At 39.0% G+C, this 23,184-nt stretch overlaps 1 protein-coding gene across 1 annotated transcript; it reads right to left on the bottom strand.

Moving 5' to 3' along the window:
- On the bottom strand, positions 1 to 23,172 carry CFAP57 (cilia and flagella associated protein 57). The gene is made up of 22 exons (XM_066325069.1): positions 23,016 to 23,172; positions 22,619 to 22,935; positions 21,021 to 21,304; positions 20,687 to 20,852; positions 19,512 to 19,664; positions 18,315 to 18,454; positions 17,472 to 17,637; positions 16,955 to 17,068; positions 16,252 to 16,464; positions 15,408 to 15,581; positions 14,022 to 14,180; positions 13,397 to 13,552; positions 11,185 to 11,278; positions 10,350 to 10,540; positions 9,190 to 9,363; positions 8,094 to 8,252; positions 7,550 to 7,693; positions 6,358 to 6,474; positions 5,180 to 5,314; positions 4,954 to 5,097; positions 1,008 to 1,134; positions 1 to 723 (listed from the first exon to the last, which is right to left on the bottom strand). Exons 1-22 carry the CDS (start codon positions 23,170 to 23,172, stop codon positions 545 to 547), a joined length of 3,663 nt encoding a protein of 1,220 aa, XP_066181166.1. The 3' UTR covers positions 1 to 544.
- Between the last annotated feature and the right edge of the window lie 12 nt (positions 23,173 to 23,184).

Here is a 23,184-nt window from a genome sequence, read left to right on the forward strand (position 1 = left end):
GCTCAGGTGTGCTTGAGTCAAAGGTTGCCCTCACAAGGTAATTGATTGTTAATCTGTGACTGGATACCTGTTTGGAATAACAATGGCATCTGTCTCAAGAGCAGCAGTCCTTTGTATGGACATAGGCAATTTAATACTGGAAAATAAAAGGCTTATGTTCAATTTTGCAGCACAATGACACCAAATTAGAATTTTAGCAGAAAAGGCTTACAGTTTGACCAGCTCTTCTAAATTAGGACATATTAGTTTTGAAGAGAAAGATGAATACCTAGCATGAAGGCATAAAGATTAATCTTACACTAACACAAATTTATTTTTTTTCTTTTGGCTCCTAAGTCTCATGAAAAGGGCAGATTTCAGGAAAGCAGAAGTGTTCAGACCATTGATTGTTTCATAAATGCTTCTAAGTGGAAGAGTATAGGATCATGTAACTCTACTCCATGCCATTGCATTTCTGATCTTGCCAGGAGGACATAACATAACATAAGGCATCCTTGAACCATGTCAGTGTCGCTGTGTCTTGGGGCTTCTTTCCAGATTCAGTTCAGGGAGATTTCTGACCAAAAGCAACTGAACCTGGACAGTTCAGGGCTTGCCCCTTCTCCTGGATTTGGTCTCGCAGATATTGAATTTCTAGCTGCTGCATTTCTATGATGTTTTCACATTCCATCTGTGGATTCAACCTCAGAACAGCTGGGCTGGACAGAAGGTCACTGGTGGGAGCTAGAAGATAAAATAGACAGGACATACTACAGTAACAAAGGTCCAGCTCATACAGTTCTTTGGTATGAGCAAGAGAAAGCATCTTTCAGGGCTGAAGGAGTAGATCTAAATAGTAAGACCCTGCAGGATTTGGCAGCTTCCACAATTAGCATGAAAATAGAACAGGTACCACCAGGCAGACATGCTAGAATGAAACATAGACAATAATAGAATTGTTGACCAAGGACAAAAAGGGCTTCTGCCATGAGTACTATCAATACGGAAAATATACAAGAACTACTCACCTGTGTCTTGAATTGCCTTTTTGTGCTTGTATAATCTCAGTGCTGACTGGAGGTCGTGCACACGCGCGTTGGCCACGCTCAGTTCTTGCCTCAAGTCATTGATTTCCTTAATCAGACTCACATTTTCCTGCAAAAACAACATGCTGTCTAAGGAAAAGCACAGGCACTACCTTGCTGAACAACATGTATCTTCATATCTTTGAGGAAGACACTGCACAGTATAGAATCAGTATCACAGGCAGAAGGTGCTGGGCAATCAGGAGAGTACACAACATTTCAGGTAAGACTACAGTAGATGTGACACAGAATGTGACAGTATTCAAACCACACTAGCTCAGAAAACTAATATTTGTTTTGCTTTTCTGACTGCAGCTGCACTCCAAGGTATCATCTTCCTTGCCAATTCCAAGGGGAAGCTCAGGGCCTTCCTAAATTGATCCAATTAATTCAGAATTAATGTGAAGAATTCCTATCTCTGCCTTCACTGTATATTATTTTGCTTTTCGTTTGTCACTATGTATTTGTTCACTTAAATTATCTCCTTGAAATAATTCAAAGCCCTCTTCATTAGTTCTGGTGGACATCGGACTTTTCCACACTTCTTCCAAATTATTAGGAAACATATAAAATATGTGGAGACTTGAGATACCTACTGCTAACATGCCATTATAAGGAAAAGTTAGCAATGTATTCATCTTTAGGTTGGGTTTTTTTTAGTCAGTTTTCAGCCCAAGTTCAGTCCTCTCTTTTTTTAGCAGCCTACCATGAAACATCTTGCTGAAGGAGCTGTGAAAGTGCCAGTAAATGTAATTTACCGATTGTTGCAACAGGTTCAAAGACTTCAGCAAAACCAGTATGGGTTAATACTGGTGAAGGATAACACTGCTAGCTCATGATTTAGAAACAGGAGCACATTAACTAAATATTTCTTTTCTGTATTCAAAAGAGTGAAGTACAATTGTATATTTTCCTCTCACAAGGACAGTGAAATACCTTTATACATCAGTAACTATGCCAAATGTTAAACAGCTGCCATCACACTTCAACAAAGAATAACAACTATTTCAGCTACCTGTGGCAGTTTTTTTAGAACTTTTGGAACATAGTGGCAATATTTTAAAAATATAGGTGGCAAAAAGGCATGTTTAGGGTGCCTCACAATACCACCCTCAAGCAGTAGAGAACCCAATAAAACAACAGGAGGTAAGAACAAGGATGAATGAATTTTTCCATGAAAATTGTGTCTTCAAATCTTGTTTTCAACAGTTTTTTACTTTTGTTTTAATGATAATTTTGGTTGGTAGAAATAATTATGTTGCCACAAAAGATTGTGCAAAGGATATGATTCAGTTCCTTTGAGCATACTTATAAAACTGTTGGCACCACACAACTACAGGCTGGTCTGCAGCAAAGCACAAAGCTCACTGCACCTCTCAGTGTGTGGCTGTACTCAAGGACTTTGAGTTGGCAGCAATAGCTCAGGGAACATGTGTGGCAAGATTATCAAGACTTCACACTAAGGCAAGTACAGCAGCTGTGCTTTAGTTTCTCCTCAGCTGAAAAATCACTGACTGGAGGAAGAATGTGGTCATTAAGATCTGAACTTGTTGGGCAAGAAGAGTCACTCTTGCAGTGGTTATGTTGGACTATAAATGCAGCAGGAGTTGGTGTGCTGAGGAAGCTCTGGAAGTGTAATATTTGTTGAGTCTGACTTGTCTAATTCAAGCCTTTAAATAAAGATGAAATTTGACTCTATGCATTTATTCCAGAGCTTGATCCTGAAAGAACACATGAAGAGGATAACTTCCAATAATCAGTCAAGGTAATTTTCTTTTGACTAGCTTTCAGGGCTGGGTCATAGAATTTGCCTTTAGTTGTACTTTAGTCATGATTACCTTCATATGTTCAGTCCAAGTGATTACCTGCTGCTGTCAAATGAAGATCTTGCTTTTGGTCTATCAGAAAATATAATACAGAGTCTTATATGAAGCAATCTGGGCTAGGTAGAAATGTCTTGTTTGGTTTGCTTAGTGCTAAAAGGCTGGTGGTTGACACTGATAATATTTTCCTAAAGAAAATATTCTCCAGAGAGATTAGCCTTTAATTCAATATTTGCATTCTGACAGAATGCTTGCACTGCAATGTAACGTCAAGAATGGATTAAAACAAATGTTCATGGGAAAATTCATTGTCACTGGATATTGTGGCAAAGAACCAATTGTTTCAGAAAAGGGATTGATCAAATGCATGGATGATGAGGCCATCAGGTACAATGACACATCATGTGGATGCAATCTACAGTCTAGGAGGTCCCTACAGTGCTGACTGTCAGAGACAGGTAGGACACAGAGAAAATTTCATCCTCTATGGGCTTCAGTTTAAGCAGCACTACTTTAGGGTTATTCAGGGTCTCTGTTTTTATGTATCCAAAGAATCCATTACAAATACAGAAGGCTGGAGGAAAAAATAATAGTTGAGTAACAGGCAACTTGTCAACTGGCAAGAATAATTAAAATTATCTTGACAGTTCTAATCATCTTTTGCAGCAGTCACTAGTGGAGTGTACCTATGAATAATGTCTCAAAGAGGAGGGCATAGCTCTGAAAATGTAAGTGCAACTGAGGAATAATAGAAATACAGAGCTAGAAGACTGTCAAGATGTCATTTGCTTTTTCAAAGCAAATCCTCACAGGAGTTTGCCTAAACTAGTCTTAAAAGCCCACTGAAAGACTGGAAGGCCATGATAATTCCTGCTGGCTGTAAAATCTCATTAATCTACTGGACTTCAGAGAACTGCTTTTTCTTTCAAGAAACCAGGCTGGTTAGAATCTTTGATATCTTCATCTTCCAGATGTTTTATTAATTTGGTTTTAATCATCATTTCATGTTAGGCTTACTGATCCAAGGCATCAAGTATTATCATTATGAACACCATCTGTCACCTTGTTCCAGAAAGGAAATTCTTCAAGTTATTTTCTGAACCTATCTCCTTTTGTGCCAAAGGAAACATCTAACTCACAGAAAAAGTAAAAAAAAAATTAAAATAGTGGCAGGAAAGAAAACTGCTGTTGCCTAGCCGTGAAGAAGCAAATTATGAATAAATAGCAAACAACAGATGACTTAGGAGGGGACTGAGATTTAATGATCCTGAGGAAGCATAATAAAGTAACAATGCAGAAAGGGCTAAAAGGAAATGCTGACTGAGCAGAAGGAGATAGTGTTAAGAGCAGACTAGAAAAGCTGTCCTCCTAGGATGTCTGATGTGGGGCTCTAGGTCCTCCCACTCCAGATGAAAACAAATTGGATCTTTGACCCCAGCAGTCACAAGTTTACTTTGCTCTGTAAGAAACAAGGATTCTGAGCGAGATCTCTTAGTACAAATAGACATATTCCCCTCATAGTTCTGAATTTCCTTGAAATTTTTGGATGTGAAAAGCAGAAACTTCTTCTGAATTAACAGCAATAGGCATGGGACTATGTGGGCAAAGAAGGTTTTTTTTCTTTTCTTCCTCCAAAATTACTTCCTAAATGTCACTACATAGCAGATACAGCTTGACACCCAAACAAGGGCAAATTGACTATGATGATGACAGTAATTATAAATTGACTGATGATAACAGTAATTATAAATACTGTTTGAAATAAAAAATAAGTACATTATTTCCTTAAAAACATACATGCAACAGAAGTTCCCTATCTTCTCTTAGGGACTAGGAGATAAACAAAAGTATGCACAAAACAGCAGCCATTTCTGACTCCAGAGATCTTGCTCTTTTTGTTCACAAAAGTTAATGGAAGCACTTGAAATATATAGGAATTTCTGGCAATAAAGCCAACCAAACCTATTCCAAAGTCCTAAGAAACCATAACAGTAAGGTTACTGAAGACTCTTTGTGCAGTCACTTCCTTTGTTCCCCCTCCATACCCCAGGGAAAAGGCTTATTACCTGGATGACACGCATGTAAGCAGCATGGTGCATTTCCTTATCCTTCATCGCCCTCTTCCTTATAACTGCCAAATGTCTCTCATTATACTCTTGCTGTTTCTTGTACTGCTGCTGCAAATCTGCATCTTCGGCTTGAGCCTCCACCTGAGGGGGCACAGCATGTTGCCTTAGTAATTACACTACCAGACAAAGTCATGGGCAAGGAGAGGGAAAGGTCCTGACTCACCATGTCTGATTGATGCACATATTTGGTGTAGAGTTCACGGATACTGTCTTTCATTTTTTTAGAATCATTAATGAAGCTCACACAATGATGAAGATCTGCCTTAAATCGCTTGATGAGGGTTTCCATACCTTGCTTCTGCAAGAATGATGTAGTCTCATTCTTATTTGGTTCATCAGAACACTTCATCATGCAATTTTCTAGAAAGTCTAGTGGAACTGGTGAAAACTCTCATATACTTTCTTCCACTTTATTTAAAAAAAAAAAAGTTAAAAACTCACTGGGAATGCGAGCACTATGTGTTGAACAGCAGTGATAGATTTTAGGAGTAATAATAAGCCAAGATACTTTCATTAGATAGTATCAGTGCCAGCCTCCAAAGATGACATCTGAAAAACAGTGGCTCATTGTGCTATTGCTCACTGTCCTTTCCCAAACACAGAATCACAGAATATGCTGAGTTAGAAGAGACCCACCAGGATCAAGTCCAACTCAGCACTGCACAGGACATCTCCAGAAGCCACATCATGTGCCTGAGAGCATTGTCCAAATGCTGTCCTACCTTTTTATTTAGAAACAACACACCAACAGTTACGAAGAAAAGGCAACGGACAAGACACATCAGACACATGCACAGCTTGTTGATTTCACATCAAGACTGCCTTCTCATTCTCTCTTGGTTTCTCCAGGCTTCTCTACCTGCTTCCTCACTCATGCACTTCCTGCTAAGCTCCTCCACCTTCATCTGCAGTCCCTTTTCCTCCCTCATGTCTGATATGTTGTCAAACAAGGGGTCCTTGACTTCTCCATTAATGAGACCTTCCTTTATGTCATCCTACTAATGCCTAGGTAGATCCTACATGCTGCTCCTGTTTGGGCCAAGTGTTCCCAGATTCCAGGCTTGGGCAGGAACATGCAGTTCAGTATTTGCCTCACTGTTCTGCTAAATTCAGTACAATATATGTTCTTGCATAAATAACCGTATTTTTAAAAAAATATGAACCCTCTAAGCTGGTTGCAGGCTTGGAAGTTTTGTGTCTTTGTCCCCACTGAGCAGAGACTCTCTTGATCCTTGGACACAGCACCCTTGAAGTAACTGTTTGCTCAGATTAATGCCTCCCCAGTGTTCTGTCCCCACCAGTGTCATTCTCTGGGACCTGCATAGTGGGGGTACCCTGTACCTTTTCCATCTCTCTGTGCACCTCACGAGAAGTTGCCTTCTGTTTCTGTTGCAGTTGTGTGATTTTCAGCTTCAGCTCTATGCTCTCCTTGCGGAATTGTTCCAGCTCCTCCTCCATCTGAAAGAAAGCAGGAGGAGGAAATCAGGGCTAAAAGGAGACGTGAAAAAACAACACATAACAGGAAAACCAGAGACTGGAAATACAGACTTGAGGGAATAGGTCCCCCTTCAGGTTGAATGGCAACATGAGAAAAGTCAATTTTGTAACAACACTGCCCTCTGTCAGAATATACAGAAAAGACATAAATGAATGTGCAACTCCCTGGTGAGTCACATTAATTTAAATTATGTAATACCCCTTAAATTCCTTGAGCTGAATAGGAGCTCTACCGTTCCATCTGAATAAAAATGGATGAGGTGGAAATGGACCGTCAATACTGGAAAGTGTAAGGGCAACAGTAACTAGAACCCAACACTGAAAAGAAACAAATGGATTGAAAACTGTGTGTACATATGCAGAACACACAGGAAAAAACAATTATGGCACAAGATGGTGACCAAAAAAGACAACAGGGACTTTATCTTGCTGCTCTGAAGTACATAAAAATCGTTCATTAGTTTGCATTTTATTTAAAAGACTATGCCACCATAGTCCTAATTTGGCTTAGCTAAGGATACATCTATGCAGAGATCATAGTAAGTTTCTATCATAAATAAATTCCCTCAATGAATTTGCTGCATGTTAAGTATGAACACGTTCAAATTTCCCATATATCAACTGATGAATATAATTTGTCCATGTATCTAACCTCTAATAGAGTTATGTTTGTGTAAATCTGAAGCATTTCTGAGAGAAGAAATTTACTCTCTACTGCCAGATCAGTAAAAGCAGTGTCTTGCAAATGCCTTAGGGCACATGGAGGGCAACCACATAAGGATAAGATCTATTTCTAAGTAAAATCTAGAATTACATACAGGAACTTAAATGTTGATCACTGGTAGCATGTGATAGAAAATTAAATAGCTATTGTATACAGATATTTTTATTAGCTGCACAGATATTCAATCAGTGCTGTGTATCCTTGAAAGAAGTCAAGGAACAACTAGGGTGGAATCTTTCATGGACTTGTTGGGTCATCTTTGTATTTAGACAATGGGCTTAGTAGCAGAGGCCAAATGAGAGTGTTACTCACCTCACTGATCTGTTTCTTCTTTGTCTCAATATCATTTTCACGTGACTCTATTTGCTTCTTAAACTCCTCTATTCTGTAACTCAGTACAAACTTCAAATTTTGCAGTTCCTGATTTTTCATTTTTAGATCATAAATATGCTTCTCCTGGAAGAAATGGGTACAGAAATCTGAATCAGACCCAGCACTCTCAAACAGACCCCTAGGACAGGGCACAATATGGAAGAGGCAAAACCAGCAGTCACAGATCTTGTGAAAGACGAACTCCAGTTCCAAATCTGTAGGTTAGATGGGAGGGGACAAATAATGCTGAGCCACCTGCAGATCCCAGAACAGGGGATGAGAAAGTCAACATCCTGAACTTGAGCTCCCCGAGAAAAGCTTAGAATGCCAACTAAAAACCAAAATCTCAAACTGAAGATCACAAATTCCTTAAGTTGAAACTGAGTTTCCAATCATGTGATATTATCAAAACAAATACTACTAAAATAAATATCTCTAATTTATGGAGGTGATTTTGACCTCATCCAATTGTCCACTTTCTTACCTTCTCTAGGATAGTTTCAGTCCTCTCTTTAATATCTGCCTTTAGTGCCAATATGTCCTTTTCCAGTGATTTAATGATGTCTTGCAGTTTCTGCTGTTCCAGTCTCATTTCCTCAATATCCCTGTTTCGGTCCTTGAGATCTTTCTGTAGGCTGTTCAACTAGAGAGGCAAACTAGTGAAAACTTAAGTCTCCAAAAGCTGTGCACAGCTTGGCTGTCTTATTCTGTAAAATACCTTATAGGCAGTGTGGGATAAAAGATATCAAATTAATATATGATGAAGGAGCAGCACATCACTTAAATGCCTCTAACTCAAAAGAGGGTTGAGTATCCATTTTTGCTTTTTCTGTATATTCTGACAAGAATACCTACTGCACAAGAAGGACGGAAGGAAATTGCATCCAGCAGCAAGAAGGGTATGGATATTACGGATACCTAAGCATCAAGCATCAGCTGCAGATAACACTCAATCCATAGAATGTTCTTATAAGGTGAAGGCAATACATCTCTAAAGCTGGAGGACTGGAAGGATGCCCAGTTCATAGCTCTTGGGTACCTTCAGTATCCCTGCCTCGGTACTAAGGTCTGCAAAGCCAAGAAAGTTGGAACCAATGGATGGTGCTGGACAAACTATAAGGACACATGAAGAAATCCCTGAGGTCTAAAAGACAAAGAAACTAAAGAGAGTACCATGACAGTAGAGGGTACAAAAAGAACCTCTCTGTCTCCAGATAGACACTGGAGAAAATTAAAAAGAAAAAAAATGTCCCTCTAAGATCCTTAGGCAAATGTAATACCCAGACAATAAAAGAGGTAAAATATTTTATGCCTCCTTAAAAATCCCAGTAAAGCAAATAAAAAATTATGATGCAAACAAAATACAGGGATTATTGCACGAAATGAAACAGTAGAAGTATTTTACTCATAAAGCAAAGTATTTGATGTGGGAAAAATTAGAAATTGATTCCTTTCCTTTCAGAGTATGAACAATATTATTTATAGTTAAAAAACTATGTAGGTCAGAGAAAGTGTACTAATAAAAATATACCTCCTTTACTATATATCTCTAGATCATATCAGCATAAAATAAAAGATACCCTTTTATTCAAGACTCCTATTTCTCCTTTCAGTTGTATGTTGGACTCCTTTTCTTCCAAGAGCTGTCTCTCATACTTGTCTTTGAGTTCTAAGATTTCTTTGTCTCCTTCTTCATAAATTTGTTTCTCCATTTCTTCATATGCTTCAATCTGCTTCCGTATCTTGCCTTTTGCCTGCAGTTAAAGAAAACAAACATTAGAGAAGGCAAGAGTAAGAGACCCACAAGGTAGAGAAATAAAAGGCTATTTGTAACTGTGCTTCTCCTGGGAGAATCTATGTTTAGTGGAATATTCAACTGCAGCAATATCATCTAAGATAACTTTTTAGTGGATTAAAGTAACTTTAGGAACTGATAACATACATATTGAGGTATTTATTTATTTATTTATTTAAATAATTCTTAAGACTTGAAAGCTTCAGGTTAGATTCTGGCCCAAATACTAATATAAGCAAACTTGTTCTGGCTGCAAAAATCACAAACCAGTTTCACTTAGGATCTTTTAAAACTGCCGTTTCTGATGGATTAGGACCAATAAGTACTCAGGTTTGCTTCAGTCGCTGTATGCCTGTCTTCCAACAAGCTTTTCAAATTGGTATTACAATTTGAAAGCTGCAAACAGTAACAGTGATTGGATTTTCTGACTCTAAATAAGTATCAGTTATCTGCCTGCCTTTTGTCAAGCTAAGCCTTTGATGTCAGTGTGCAGGAGTTTTTTTAAGTATTCAGGATATTTATCTTTGTTCTCCAAATTATGCAGGTAAGAACCTCAAGGACTCAGGAAAGTAATTCACTATTTTCAAAATGTTATCTCTTCACTAGAACAATATGATTGAATCTTTCTTTTTTCAATTACTGTAAATGTATCATCTAAGTCACATTAATAAGCAGGAATTCTAAGATGTAGGAGAAATGGACATGAAGCTGAGAAAGCCCAAGGATATTAATCCCAGCAAGTTACTCAAGGTTTGAAACCCCGAAAAGTTGATAACTCATCTGGGTCTTCCTTATTACTATTCTACCTGTCAAAACATTTTCCCATGGTTACAGGCAGATTAGGATTTGCATGGAAGATGCCAACCTTTCCTGTCCTAGGGAACATTTTATCACAGTTGAAGATAAACTTGGTCAACAAACCTAACTGCAAATCAAACTTCCTACCTCTTCCAGCTGAACAGATTTATGTTTAAGTTTTTTCTCATAATGTTCTTTTAGTTCTGCCACAGCCTTGGTTTTGCTTTCCTCCAAATTGTGCAATTGTTTCTCGTATTCCTCCTCCATCTTCTGGGATTTCACCTGAAGCTCCTGGTATTTCTCATTTTCCACTGAGAGTTTCTGACGACTGTCAGATTCTGTGAACAGGAAAGATATGGAATGGCTAAAACTAATAGAAAAGAGGAATGAATCCTATCCTTCTGCAGCTATCACTGCCTTATTATTTACCGTCTTTTTGGCAGCTGGTTGCAATAAATTACAAGTAGAAGTATTTCATTACTTTCTTCATCAGATATACAGGAGCTTTAGACTCTGTAGCCATACAAAACTGACAACTAATCTAGGCATTTCCTTGGGATGACAACCATGGCAGAGCTGAATTAACTCAACTGCTACAAAACATGAATAGGCAATGGACTAATTTATGCAGTATTTTTATCTTGATTACAAATCTGGAGTCCAGGTATTTCCAGGCTGTGTGCACCTCCTTGCTGAATTGAATGACTGCACTCTTCTTGCACAGTTCACTGTGCATAAAATAAAGAAAAAATTACTATTCTCAAGAACCAAACCTCTAAGATACAGGGCCCATGTGCATGTTCTCATCATGGGCACGTATACAGTACAGCTTAGACAACCATTTGGTCTGCACCAAATACCTACATGACATACATACATTTTTCTTTATACCTCTACTCTAGTAATCCCTCCCTGTCATATCAGTTGCTATCAGTAAAGCATTTTCCCCAGTTTTTAGTTACAAACACTAGTTATATCTAACCTAGCCGTTGCACCTCCTTGGCCTGTTTATCCATCAGCTCAGACAGTTGCACCCGGTGTTGTAGCTCCTGTTTTTCTTTCTCTTCTTCTACAATCTGGGATAAAAAATAAGAAAAATACATTTTAAATTGAAACTAGAAAAAGCAATGTCCAAATAGTTTATGCTCTTGCCCCTGGTGAGTAATACACACACAGCAGAAATATGTTAGAAATTTCTCACCAAAATTGAGATGCCATGTGTCACTAAAACATGTTTTCCCACATATATTATTTTTCCCACATATTTCCCACTTGTTTTGACAAGTTAAGCTAAGGAAAGCTAAGGAAAAGCAGCAAACAGGGTTCATATAATACAAGGAACTGATCCTAATCTAAAAAAGAAAAGTTTGTAAGCTACAAAAGCCTCCACTCCTTTGGAGTATACACTACCTGTGTGCCTGCTTGAGGAGATTTGTAGTTCTATAAATTATTGTCCAGATATTAGAGTTCAAGCCGCTTCCTGTCTCACTTGAAGAAACTTTGAGGTCTTAAAATGCTGGCATTTGCATAGTATGACATAAACCTAAGCAAGAGTGAATTTTAAATGCCATTTGCTTGGAATGTCAGCCTGCCACTACAAATTACTTTATCTTCTAAAAAAAGTACAAAGAACTGGAGCAAGAAAACAGCTGAGAAATTTCCCAGAGATGTTAGGAATCGTACCATAGTTACAGTATTTTCACTTTCTTCTCGCAACAACTGCATGGGTCTTGCATAACCAGAAATATTCCATTTGTCTGATGGATACAGCTAGAAAGGTTAGGCTCAAGTCTAAAGCTGTCATTCAGTTTAATCCTAACATGTACTGATACTTGGACAGGAAGTACAACTTGTCTCCCTAGAGAACTTTTATTCACCTTCAAAGGCATTTGTTTGCAAGTCTATAATCAAGAAGTCTAAAGAATTTTCAGTGTAGCTGAGATTATTATAACTTTATAGCCAAGCACTACTTATCAAAAGACCTGAAGAACTGTAGAAAAAAGACAACCCAGCAGAGATAAAACAGAGGTAGAGGAATCCACAAGAATTTAAATGGCTTTCTTGTACAAGGTTAGGTTCTACAAAAGGGAGGAAAAATAGAAAGGTTAAAACTCGAGTTATTTAGACAAAAAAATAGCCACAATGAGACAAGCCAAAGAGTCTGAAAAATACTTGAAGAAAACATTAAAATGAATAATTAAACCTCCTCAAAAACTGTAGAGCAAAAACTTACTAAAACAATTGTAGGGCCAAAACACAAGAGAGGTATTAAAAGAGCACTTGAAAATTACAAACGTGTAAAATACTACAACTAATAAATATCTTGGCAAGCTTTCGTACTGAACTCCTGTATGTGGAGTCAAACAGAAATACTGCTTGAAGGGACTAAGCACAACTCAACAAAATAAGCAGTAACAAATCACCAGAACAGGACAATATTCATCCAAAAGCTCAAAAAGAACATGAGGTTGACAGAATTGAATTATGTGATATATAATCCCTTACTTCAAGTTGTTTTACTGCCAGAGAAATTACTACTGCATCCCTTGCCTTCTACATCTAAAAGAAGTCCAGAAATATAATGAATTACAGGTCAGAAATTCAATGTGTGCACTAGATAGATGGACAGAATAGCATTACCAGACACAGATAAATAAGACACTGGGATGAATTATCATAGTCTTTGCTTTTGAGGGGAGTCCTGCTTCATGACCACAAAGAAATCAATAAGCACACGAACAGAAGACATCCGGGAATATATTTTATTTTTATTTTCAAAAAACATACAAGAAATCTCAGCAGATGTTCTTAAAATCTAAGCAGACAGAACATAAAAATGGCAGCATTAAGGAGAATAATTGTTAGATCCTACAGCAGCTGCAAATTTATATAGAAAGGAGCTTTTAAGGCACAGTGCCATTTCTACTACTGATCCTTGATCTCAGGCAGTATTTATTGTGCTGGTTTTATGTGAAGATACTTACAGGCTACCTAGGAGAACTTTTGCATCCCCTTGTACCTATAAGATACTTGACTCAAAGGTAGTTTCATGCTTTATGACTATCAAGAACATCTTAAACTGGAAAGGAATGATTTCAGATGCTGTATGGCATTTCTACATATGTAATGCAAGCTCAAATTCAACTCTTCAGTGAAAGATTTCTTAGTATTTGGTTCTGCAACATGAATCCTACCTGGTGTTTAGTTTTAAGGGAGTTTATTTCCTGAGTGAAATTCTCTTCCAATACTTTTATTTTTCCTTCACAGTACATGTCCTTGAGGCGTAGCTCATAATCACTTTCTGTCTGTAGATCTCTCACACAAATCTGCAGGTCTTGTATTGCCTGACTCTGTTAGGACATGGATGAGAAAACAGTTTCAAGAGAGAGAATATTTGCCATTAGCAACAGATTGTTAAGGATGTTTTATTTAAATGCACATATTTATGTACAACAGCCTTTACAGAGAATCTTCACACAGACAACCAAGAAGTTCTGGAAGTAAAGTTTCTTTGCTGTCTTACAAAATGGTTTCTAGTCATCATCTGACTTCTCTGCTTTATTAAAAGAATTTTCAAGAGATTGGGGAAACTATTAGAGAAAAATCTAAGCCATTCTCCACACTTGTTGTTTGCACAATGCTGTTTGCATACTGACAAGCCACTGCAGCTCTAAGGTTAAGCTGGAGGTTAACTTGCTGTAATCTCCTTGACCAAAGCCATGTAAGCCATATAAGACTGGCTGGTAACAAGCATTATACAAAAGCAGTTCACAGAAATCCTATGGTTTATGTTCACAAGTTACAAGTTGCTCCTCCTACCTTCTCATCTATATCTGATCTCATGATCAACACTTCCTCAGCATAGTCAAGTTCCTGTCCTTTCACTCCCCCATCTTCCTTATCATGCACTTTCCAGATAAATATACAGCCATCCTCTGAGGCAGTCAGTAGAAATTGATCATCACTTGTTACTGTCATCTTAGAAGGAAGAAACAACAAAATAATAGATAAAACATGGAAGAATGGAGACACAGTTTTATTTTACACCACATTTTTCTCCCCACCCACATATTCTCTTCATTTCTACCCCAGGAAGTCAACAGTGGAAATAATAACATAGTCCCACTACCAACATTTTGATTATGTCTCCTACTCCTCTTCAACCCCAGTTGAAACAACAAAGGGAAGGGAAAGAGTATGTGCAGACATTGGATCTGCTTCTGGTTTCAAAGCCATGGGAAGATTTTTAAAAACCTGAAACAGAACAGACCTTCTAGACAGTTATAGCGCAGACAGACAATTTATATCACAATTCAGAAGGTTCTTACTGTTTTTATTTGAGTGACTGCATGAGCCACAGATGGCTAAATGTTTTCTTTTGAAACTACAGCTAAGCTCACCATGAACTATGTCACCTCCTCCAGACCTCCTGTGGCTGCCTGATCTGGCATAGAATACCTGGGAGCTGATACAGCTTGCAACTGAGGTGAAAGTAGTTACAGTAACTGAAGTGCATATTCTAATGTTGGACTGCGCAAGGATAAATCAAGGTGCTGTAGTTTACAGTGATACTTAAAATACCAAAATTATGACCAGTTTTAACAATACAGAACATGTGGCTTCCTGGAGTATGGAGACCTACCAAAGCACACTGAGGGAGCTGGCAGAAGTGCTCATTGAGCCCTTTCAGTCATTTGGCAGCAGTACTGGCTGATTAGAGAAGTCTCAGCTGTCTGGAAATGGGCAAACGTGATGCCCCTCTACAAGTAAAAGTAGTGCATCCCTGGAGATATTTAAGAGATGTGTAGATGTGGTGCTTGAGGACATGGTTTACTGTAGTTTACAGGTTTACTGTGGGCTTGGCAGTGCTGGGTTTTCAGTTGCACTTGATGACCTAAAAGCTCTTTTCTAACCTAAACGATTCTATGACAAAATTACCTTCCTCTTTCCTGAAGAAGTTGTATCAAAGTTCTCCATCCAATATGCCATGTTTTGTAATCTGGTGCAAGCCACTTTTTAGTCAACAGCTTATTCTCTGACATATCTAGAGACAGGACTCCTATAAATGCTGCAATATTCATTCCCCATGTGCAGACTCACAGCCTTAATTTTTAACGTATTATGCTATAAATTGAGAAGGAGAATCAGCCCTAAAGGAGCTGTGTGCATCTGGCACCACAGGGAATAGAAAGAACTCTGTGCTACCTTTGTAACAGCACCTGCATGGGCCTGATACTCATTGAAATCCTTCTTCTGAGGTAATGGGTACTTCATAGCTCGAATAGTCCCCAGTGATGTACCAACAAATATCATGCGCCCGGAACGAGAGACAGCGACAGTCGTGTAAACAACGTCATGAGCAGGCACCTCGTGCTGGATCTAAAACATGAACCAACAGCACAAACCACCACATAAAACCGTTATTAAACCATATAAACCATTAAACCATGTTACATTAAGTATTTGATTACGTATTGCATGAACAATTGTTATACCTCTGCCTGCAGCACATAATGCAGTTAAAAGAATCTATATGCCTATAGAAGTACAGCCTGAACAGTAATTAGTATTAAGTTTTATACATTTTTTAAAAAATATTTTTAATTTAGAAGAAATATTTAGATATAAAATCTCTATATATGTTACAGCTAGCAGTATTAGAATTTCAAGCCAAGCTGATGTGTGATCTAAAAGATGTGATAGTTATCACACACAGTTTACTACTTTTCTGGGAAAAAATGCAGGTAGATACAGTAGTAGATGCAATACACTTGTATTTCAGCAGAACAGTTGATACAATATTGCCTAGTTAGTTTGTTAGCTGGATTAGAAAATTTCTAGGTATATCCAAGTAAAATTACAAAAATATAAAACTACAAGAAGATCTCAGGTTTCATTGTAAAGGACATAAGAACACAAAAGTGTCAGTAAATATCACAACTTACAAAACCAGACTGATTCCTATTAACCAAATGGATGCTAAGAAAAGCAAAGCACCAATCCCCTCCCCAGAGAATGTAGCAAAATCCTAGAATGTTTGTTAGCTCACCGAAGACTTCGAAATTTCTTTCAGAGTTTGGTCAGATCCAACAGCAAATATAATTTTGGCATCATAAGTCAGGGAAATGCTGCTGTACATGCAGGTCTTGAGCACACACTCTGACTCCTTTTTACCTGTCAACAAATTCCACTCATACACAGCACCATGTGTGTCACAGGAGACAATTTTAGTGTCATCTGCACTCCATTTAATTGCATGTACCTGCCAAAAGCAAAACATACCAAGGAGCTTAATGTGTATGTTACAGACATACAGCATGGAGTCATTGTACTGGTAAAGCCACAGCAACTTCAGAATCATACTTCAAAGTAATACTGAAAAACCTCTTGATGTTTCTCAACCTCTATTTTAGCATTAGAAAAAACCAAACCCAGGAAGAACTACCTTATGAATACACTATCAGGAAGAAGTTAATTTCAATATGGAGCAGATTTTATTTTTATAATATATTACTGGGATATTTTATTTTGTTCAGCCAGCTGCCAATCATTCACCTCCAATTTTAGGGCAGTCTTTTTAGATGTATCTAGAGCATGAACATTTTGCCTTCTGACCAATGAAAACTGAGTTTTCTGTTTTTACTTTTTGGGGGCATCTCAAGATCCAAAATTGTACTTTACCTCTTCAAAATGCATCTTATCAACTACTTAATATAGTAATAAGTTGTACTGCATAAGATTTGTTTACTGACCTTCCCAGTATGTCCTTTCAGATTAGTAACATTCTCAAAGGCGATACTGGAATAAATTTGAATCACATTTCCATTAACTGCAGCAAAAAGATGGCCTCCATTACTGAATGAGCACTACAAAAAGAACATAACCACCCATTACGGTAGATGGAATGGATAAAAACATTCATGCATTGAATTTCAATTACATCCTTTAATATCAAATTGTTGCATGAAAAGAAAACTCCATGACATAATTAGCCACTTACAGTTTTCTTAATCAATGCTTTCCCCTGTAAAATTCAGTTCTGGAGTATTTCTGAACAAATTATCCCTTCTGCTGCTTCCCACGTCCACACTTACACATCAGCCTCTGGGCCTTTTCTTCAATAGTCAGAATCAATTTCTCTAAGCTTTGATACAGGACATCCTATATCCTACCAGGATGTTTGGAGAAGTTTTTATTTTCTGTCATGTTCTTCACCACTCTGCTCCCCATAACTCCTCCCATAACTTCATTTTTTGCACCACTCCTTACCTCTCTACACTTTTTCACAGCAAACTCCTTGAAAACATTCATGTCCTCATACAGAAGATTTATAAATCGTAGTTTGTCAGCAAACCCAACCAAACAGAAAAGGCCAGTGGGGTGAAGTGATACTGTGTATGCTTCCTCCTGAAATTCCTTACACAGCTCCAAAGTGCTGAAAGAGAAAACCCTTGAGCAGTACGGAATAGGACAAACTCCCCACTGCACACTTGACAGGACATTATCTGGCCCAGTAAGGACATCTGCAGCTAAAATCTGACTCTGCCTTGTCCTTGAGGAAGTGTGTTGTTATTCAGTTAAGTAATGATCAGAGAGATGTTACAGGAAACAAAAGCAAATTTGACTTTCTGGTTCACAGAGAAGGTGTGGAAGGTGCAAGAGCAAATCCTTGTGTACTGTAATATAATGAAGAAGGCAAATGAATTGCTGATTGCAATCCTACACAAGCATCTCTTGAGATTTGTTTTTCCCTCCAGGGAACCTCAAGAGAGGAGTAATTTTGCTTAAGAACCATGCCTAAGAAGCAGGATCTGGGACAACAGTATCTTAAGACAAAGTTGAATGAAACTTCTCTGAAGAGTTTTTCAAAAACACAAGAAGTCTAACACAAAAATAGCTTAATAGAAAAGCCTTTGTGTTCTTTTGGCACCAGTTTTAAAGGCACTGCATATTCCTGCTCCCCAAATCATGTCAGTAATACCATTTATATCCCATACCACACAAGGATTTTACCAGAACAACACTATCATTCGTATGAGATTGCTGCTGCTGCCTCTTAAATACAATATACAAAAAAGCAAGAGGTGATAACAAATACAAACAACTCTTTACTTCCTCTTGTAATTCCAGATGCGGACAGATCTATCCAGGGAACACGTAGCAAGAATTGGTTTCCAAGTACACATGTCCAGACCAGTGATTGAATTAGAATGCAATGGGAAATTCATATATGCAAAATAAGATGTCTTCTCCTGAGAAGGAATGAGAACATTAAAAAATCATAAATATTTCATTGCAAGTAGTAAATCAGATTAAAAAAAGTCTATAATGGTCTTTGCATACAATGTATTATTGTAGAATAGATCTAAGGGAACCACTTAATCCTTTAACTGCACTGGTCTGAACATAACAATGCTAAAACCCTCACAATGTTAGTTTTAAGTTCATAATTAATAATCAAGAAAAGTGATGCAGGGCAGAGCAGTGAGAGCAGAACATAACTGTATGTATATTTAAAAAGGCAAGTTAGATAAATAAATAAAATTGGACCTGCAAGAATTCACTTAATACTTTCTGGTCATGCAGATATTTAATAAAAAGTCAAGTGCTGAGTGATAGAAAACTTCACTAGAATGTCTAGCTACCACATGCTGGAAGTGAAGCACCAATAAAATTTTAGGCTGTGGAAATGTGGAAATAGGACCCCTAACTACAACCCTTCTTCCTGTAAAGATCTTTCTGTATGCCTGTACACAAGTTAGGTACTCAGTTCCATATAAGTTTATTTCATGATAACACATTTTTCACTTGTCTTTGTATTATTTAATTCCTTCAGATTAGGGAAGGTTTTTCATTAAATTTGTACTTCACAAAGAGGTTTCACTTCTAGCTAGGACTTCACCAACTATCATTTTAGAGTTGAATGAGATTCCTTCCCATGGCTGTTCCAGTTTTATCATTGCAATAAAGTTTCTCCATATTACAGTGGAGCACAGACCACACAGTTACATTGAGGATATCTCAGTTAAAGCCTTAGTGAAGTGGTTCAGCAGTAACAGGCAGCCTTAAATGATATGAAGCATCCTCTATCATTCTGCTGAATAGCAGGTATTCACAGGGAGGAATGCTTGAGCAAGGGGCTACAGAAACACTGCCCTCAGTGAAGCACACTGAGCACTTCATATCTTGAGCTTTAAGGGTCCATTTGAAGGATTTAATGAGAATGCACCACAGAAAACAACACTGACTCCACTGTATCATTACAATACTGGACATGAGAGCTGTGGAATGTGACTGAACTGCACTTACCCTTATAAGTTTGGTGGAGAACATAGTAAACATGTAGAGCTGATTTTTATTTGTGCTAACAACCATCGTTTCTTCAGAGGGACTGAAGCATATACATGTAATGTCCTGTCTGCCTGACTTTTTTGGCTCAGTGCTGAACAGGTCCTGAGGAAGCTGCACAAGAAAGGCATCCCATGGGTTGTACAGGTTTCCATATTTTGGTAGTAGGCATGTACCCACACAAACTTTTGCTGTAATGCTACTCTAAAAAGCACACACATAATATCAGCAAGACAACTTGGATATTTAATAGCAAATAACTACTGTAAGGGGGGAACAGAGGACAAGAGGACAACCTGATGGTATCTGTAACATTACAGCTGAAATATAGTATCGGGACATTTCAGCAGCAATCTGAAGTATTGCACTAAACAAGAATTTAAAATGGTAGTAGAAAAATAACAACAAAAAAATTAGTAAGTGTCAGAATGAGAACTGCCTAAAAATTGTGATTTCAGAAAAACGGTTCTTTCTAATGTATCATTAAGATAGGTAAGTCTTATTACAGGGTCTTATGCATAGGGCAGATCTGACCTGTTAGAATGAGACTATGAAGTCTTGACCAGCTCATTAGAATTAAATGTTCTTACCCAGAGATTTCAGTAGGTCAATGCATAGAGTTTGAGATATCTATCTATCTATTTACCTATCTATCTATCTATAGATACATAGATATACGGAAATATATAGATATAGATATATAACAGTTAGAAGGATTATTTAAGAGTGCACAGGTCTCATGACAGCTCTAATAAGTATCTGAGGGGAGAAAAGCTTCCCTTTGGAAAAAAATACAAGCAGCCAAGTTCTTAAAAACTGATGTAAACTAATGGACCTAAACTGATGGACCTCTTAGTCCCAAAAGTCTACACAAATACAAGTTTCTTAAAGTTTTCCTGAAGTTTAGAAGCCTCAAAGCACATTTTACATGTGCGAAGGGAATATACAGAAATACCTTGCAAAAGGTCATCAGGCACTGACTTTCAGTGTGACCTTTGGCAATTCCTTTCAACATCACTAGGACAGTTAGCTAATCCTTACAATGCAATTTAGCAGCGTGCTAAAAATTATTTATAAATGAATCAGAAACAGGGCTCTGCTGCATAATTGCTTATAAAAGCTTTTTTCCTCCTTACCCAGACTTCTTGACTCTCCTTGTAGAGCTCCTTTTCCATGGTCTTCTCAAACAGAAGAACAACTCCTGGGCTAGGTGAACATGCAAAGCCTTTGGAATATGCTGCAACTGCAGATATTTGAGGCAAAGGATGCTGTTGTAAAGCATTATCTTCAAAGGCCAGTCCGCTAGAAACACCAGAAATGCAATTAAGAAGTGCAAAAAGACTTAAAAATAAAGAAGCAAAAATAAAAAAATGCTAAGCATCAATTGACTTCATAAACGGGACAAGAAGGAGGTAACTAATCTGCAGGCAGAAGCATGGAACTACTACTAATAATATTTAACAGATTTACCTCTCATATTCTTTTGTTGTTGTATCTCCTAGTTCCCGGTGTGGTTTTCTGTACTCCAGACTTGTCTCCCAGTACAGCTCTCCAGTTTCAAACAAGCTAAGTCTGCCTTTGTCAGTGCCACATATAACTTCCTCCTCGGACAGCCAGGCATGGCACAAGTAGTTTTCTGGCTCTCCCCTTTGTAAATTCATCTGCTTTAAATATCCTTCACTGTACTTGAAAAGTTTAAAAAAGCCATTTCCAGTGATACAAACCTGGGTATTGTCTTGAGGATTAAAGGTCACCTATGAATAAAAAAGAGAAGCATTTTTTTCAACTATGTTCACAAATAAGCAAATATTATACCTATTCTGAAGACTTTCTATACCAGATACAAGAAAAAAACAAACAAGGAAAGATGGTTCATAGAAATACAATACCAAAGAGAGTAAGAATTAGCCACCATAACTACATACAGCAGTTTTCCCCCTTTCAAAAGTGTGTCTATCCAAATTAAATTACAAAGTAAGGCAAAAATACCTCTTTACTACTGATTAACATTTTTTTTTCTAGTAGCAAGCTTTCTGAACAGTGGGACTGTTTGTTCTCAAAAGGCCAGGAATAAGTTCTGTATTCCTGTATTTCAGGGTAACAGTATGCACATGAATTCATGCAATTAGGTGTTTATTTGTGAAAATGATGGAATAGCCGTCACAATACTCAACATGACGGATAGGAAGGGTAGTTTGAAGTAATTTTTTATGTTTAATGGGCTTTAGACAGCCAGAGTCTCTACACTCCCTTCTCTTCAGGAATTGAGCTCACGAATTCAGTAGTTCAGCTACTTTTAGCTGTACTTGTAGCTGTACTCCAGAAAAATTGGCAGCTGGAGTTCAACCAACACACGAAGTGAAAGTATCTGACCTCCCTACATGAAAGAATCTAAAAAGAGGCAATCAAAAGCTGGATGCAGAAATCATTTGTGTGCCATCAGCCTGCTCCTAGCCACTCTTCTCCTCTGATCTGAACACAGAAGACTGCAGGAAGGAAAAGGTGCACTGAGAGCCTTCAAGAAGTGTGTTCCAACTACTGAGCACAGCCCATACACCTAGTGTGTGTGCTTTTGCAGGGACACAAGGGACACATTGCACTCTCGCTGGCCTGTTGGACTGACCCTGTAGCATAGACCTCATGTGATACAAGAAAATCTCATGTGATACAACAGATACAGACATGAGAATGTCCATTATGGGTCAGTGCAAAACTTTAGCTGAGCGTCCTGTTGCTGAGGGAGGCCAACAGCAAGAAAGGTCAGAGAAACTGTATGAAATCTAGTGTGGAGCCCTCTCTTCCTCCTGCCGTGGATAAAAGCCATGTGGCCACGGGAAAATGCACTGTACACATGTCCTGAAGGATGAACATATGTGTCCAGCCTCGCACCTGCTACTTGTTGAACTAAAGTTTGATCGTTTTATCCATCTTTTTGAAAAGCGAAGTATACTCCCGAAGAACCAGTCAGCTGCGGACGGGAGTGTTAACAATGAGCCGCAGAGACGCTGGCACAGCTCGAGTTCGGAAGTTCTGCAAGTTTTGGAAACAGGCGGAGCTGGAGCCATTACCTGGCAGGGGCCGTCCCCCGCGGCCGGGACGCGGACGGTCGCCACCAGCTGCTGCTTCTCCCAGAGCCAGCAGGTGAGGAGCCCGTCGGGAGGGGCCGTGGCGGCCGCCAGGAGCCGGCTGTCGGGGGAGAAGGCCAGGGACACCATCTGGAGCGCCGGCAGCTCCTCGGCGGCCAGCACCTTCCGCAGCCGCGCCCGCTCCGCCGTCAGCTCATAGACCGCCAGCACCGGCTGCTCCTCCGCCGCCTCCGACACCGCCAGGAACCGCCGGTCGGGGCTGACGGCCAGCGCCTGCACGCCCCGGCTCTTCTCCGTGCCTGCGGGGAGCAGAGCGGTCAGGGCGGGCCGGAGCCGGGACCGGCACGGGGGTTATGGTCGGGACCGGGGTCGGTGCCACCTGGCATGAAGTTGTGCCACTTGTGCTCGAGGTGCAGCCGCAGGCAGCCCGCCCCCGCGGCGTGCAGCACCACCTGCTCCTCCAGGAAGCAGACACCGCCGGCCACCCGCGGCCGGCAGCCGAACACGGCCACTGGCAGCACGTCCGCCCCCGCCATGCTGCCGCCGCC

The sequence above is a fragment of the Sylvia atricapilla genome, chromosome 9, assembly GCF_009819655.1.
Source record: "Sylvia atricapilla isolate bSylAtr1 chromosome 9, bSylAtr1.pri, whole genome shotgun sequence".
NCBI classification, from domain to species: domain Eukaryota; kingdom Metazoa; phylum Chordata; class Aves; order Passeriformes; family Sylviidae; genus Sylvia; species Sylvia atricapilla.